Source organism: Tasmannia lanceolata, unplaced genomic scaffold, assembly GCF_043159265.1.
Source record: "Tasmannia lanceolata isolate RefF3 unplaced genomic scaffold, GAP_Taslan_0.1 ptg000006l, whole genome shotgun sequence".
NCBI lineage: Eukaryota > Viridiplantae > Streptophyta > Magnoliopsida > Canellales > Winteraceae > Tasmannia > Tasmannia lanceolata.
In genome coordinates, this window is record NW_027518683.1 from 7264009 (window position 1) to 7267063 (window position 3055).

The 3055-nt window shown below is 36.1% G+C and overlaps 1 protein-coding gene across 1 annotated transcript; it reads right to left on the minus strand.

The window, feature by feature from the left end:
* Positions 1-1087: 1087 nt before the first annotated feature.
* On the minus strand, positions 1088-2691 carry LOC143878294 (uncharacterized). The gene is made up of 3 exons (XM_077380599.1): positions 2198-2691; positions 1957-2072; positions 1088-1840 (listed from the first exon to the last, which is right to left on the minus strand). The coding sequence occupies exons 1-3, from the start codon at positions 2357-2359 to the stop codon at positions 1534-1536; spliced, it is 585 nt and encodes a 194-aa protein (XP_077236714.1). The 5' UTR covers positions 2360-2691; the 3' UTR covers positions 1088-1533.
* Positions 2692-3055: the final 364 nt, after the last annotated feature.

The following is a 3055-nucleotide window of genomic DNA, read 5'->3' on the forward strand; positions in this document are numbered from 1 at the left end:
GATTTTTTGGGCACACCCTATCTATGTGAGGGCCAATCAAATGAATGGTTTGGATCACCCAAACAATGTAAGCCTTCACTGTATTTTAAGCTAGTGTACTTGTGTGTAGAAACTGTTCTCTCTCTCTCTCTCTCTCTCTCTCTCTCTCTCTCTCTCTCTCTCTATATATATATATATATATATATATATATATATATATATATATATATATATATATATATATATATATGAGATAGAGTTCATAAGGTGTCACCTCATATAGCTTATATGAGGTGGTGCTCTCAAAACATAAAGGGCCCACATTTTTTAGGTGATCCAAACCACTCATTTGAAAGGCCCTTAGATGGATATGGTGCCTACAAAAAATCAGGTCCATAGGATTATCCTAACCCTTTCATTTATGGAGGTTAAAAATGGGCAGATTTATGGAGGTTTATACCCATTCATTTCAACCTCCAAATAAAATTAGTAGTATGACCAAAAATTATTTTAGCAGCCCCACACTTTAGCATTCATCCAAATAAAATCAGTAGTATTACCCCATTATTACTTTATCTTGGTTTGAGACTTGGGAAAATGGTTGAGATTTTTGTTGAAAACGCCCTATTCGTATGTGAACAAGTCCAGGATAATGACAACTGCTTCCATATGCATCATTCGTTTTATTAGCGATTATATGTTTCTTTCCACTTCCTAGGAATCCAAGGCCTTATTTTTGTCATACCCATCAAACAATGTAAGAAAATCATAGCAACTTAAAAATAGTGTCTAATCTATGTTGTTTAAGCGAAGAAAGAAGGTTAAAACTTCAAATAACCATAACTTTGATCCAAGATAGGGCTTAAAATATACTGTTGGAATCGTCTCCAAGAGCTGAACGTATACAGCTCTGACACAAACTATTGTTTCTTTTGTTATTTTTGGCATGTTTCATTCTTACCCCAATTTTGAAGATTTTGTACCCATTCCTTTTCATTCAACAAGATGATCTAATAAGGGAAAATTCATCACACAAAACTCTGAAATAATTGCTTTGTTACTTACACTTGATGAATTAGTTACAACTACTTACAAATATCCATCTCACTGTTCACTAATAGGTGTGCGATTTGGATCGGTCGGGCAGAGCTTGTGCTAAAAAATTGAATCGGAATCAACCCGAGCTGATCGACCCAATTTTATGGTAAAGGCTCAACCAAAATTCCCAAAGATCAATCGGGTGATTTCGCAAAACAGTAATGGTTTGTACAAGACTGCTCATATTAACCTAGAATGCCAACCAAAAAACTTTTGCTAAAAAAAATGAATTGGAACCAACCTGGGCCAGACCCGATTTTATGGTAAAAGCTCAACCAAAATTCTCCAAAATCGAATTGCATTGTACCCCTTTTTGATGATCTCGAGCAAGACTGTTCAAATTACTGATAGAATGGTACCAAAATGTGTACATGACTAGTAAATCTTTGCCAAAAAGCAAGATAATTACAACAAGATGGTCATTTTCGAAAGGCAGTCTGATTATATATCTATGCACTAAGATAAGATTCCAGTCCTACAATATGGGCAACGAGCGTTGGCTTGTATCCAAGGAACCAGACACCTCGAATGGAACCGATGGGCACAAGGTAGGTGCACCAAAAGGTCACCTACCTTGAACCCTTCTAAGCAAACTGAGCACTCGTCCTGGTTCCAAGCTTTGCATCCCCATTTTGCCCAACTAAACCTCCTTGAGCTTCTTGTCTTCGACCCAAATATCTCTTTCTGAAAACTACGCAAAATCACAGACACACAATTCTCATAACCAGCATCCTCAGATCTCATATTTCCCGTGCTATTATACCTGTATTAACCCAAGGAAAGTTCAATGGCCTTAGGCTCTTTAAATTCATGCATTGATGATAACAAACTCAATATGACACAATAAAAATCATATGCCAAGAGAAACCCTTCATTTACCTTTTGATCTCTGATTTTCTTGGTGTCTTCAGCCTCCAATCCAATCTCTCCTTGGCTTCTCTGGCAATATCTCCAAGTTTCTCAGTTTGGAAAGTTTGGTTTGTTGTACTCCTTTTCTGGTTTGTATTAGAACTTGATAGATCAGTACAAGAAAAAAACTAGAATTAAAAGGTTCAGTAAAAACAGAACATCACATATGTTAATAAAAAAAAATCTAGGCTTTCTGGTTTTATGTGTATACCATAGAATTTGTATTGAGATTGCTCTCGTGTTTACTGCTATATAAACAGAAAGATGAGCGTCTGGTTCCGCTTTTCGCAATGATGTTCTGTGAATCTGTGGAGCCTCCTTGGTGAAATCTTCTCCTTCTAGCACATTCCACACCAGGGAGCATTCCAGCCATGGAAACAAGCAAAACCCTAAAGACAAAAAAATGAGAAGAAAAGATCTAATTTATCTAAATTACATCTCTATCTCTGTCTCTCACTTTACCAGGGGGAAGAAAACCCATCTTTTGCTTTCTCTGAAAACCCATACCGAAATCACACCAACAAACGTTTTTGTACCAAAAACAATTCATAACCCAATTCGCATGACCTTAATATACAGTAAGACTGCTTTTCCCAAAATCGTTTTCAAAGCTCTTATTTCTCTGTCTCTCTCTCTCTCTCTTACCCACACAACAAGATTCAATTTTATTATTACTTTTTCACAATTTTTTGGGCATGGCTGTACGTTAATCATTTGAGTATCTTTATCGTTGATAACGCTCTAATCTGATTAAACGGGAGTTTCTTTCTACCTTCCTTACAACCCTCCAAAGTGCTTAGCTGGAGAAGAATGCATGAAAACAAGGAAGCCATGTGGGCATCCCTTGTTTGTATTGTAGCCCTGACGTTTCCATATTTTGATAATGGCACTACTGATTATTTTTTTGAAAAATTATTTAAAAAATGCAAAGTTTTGGTTATATTGTGAATAAATGATAGACGTTTCAATTTTATAAAAAAGAGGCTGTCACTGAGAGAATATGGCTTTTAGGACAAATATACCCACCTTGCTTTTTCTCACCACTTTTTGTGGTTCTAATCCCTATGTT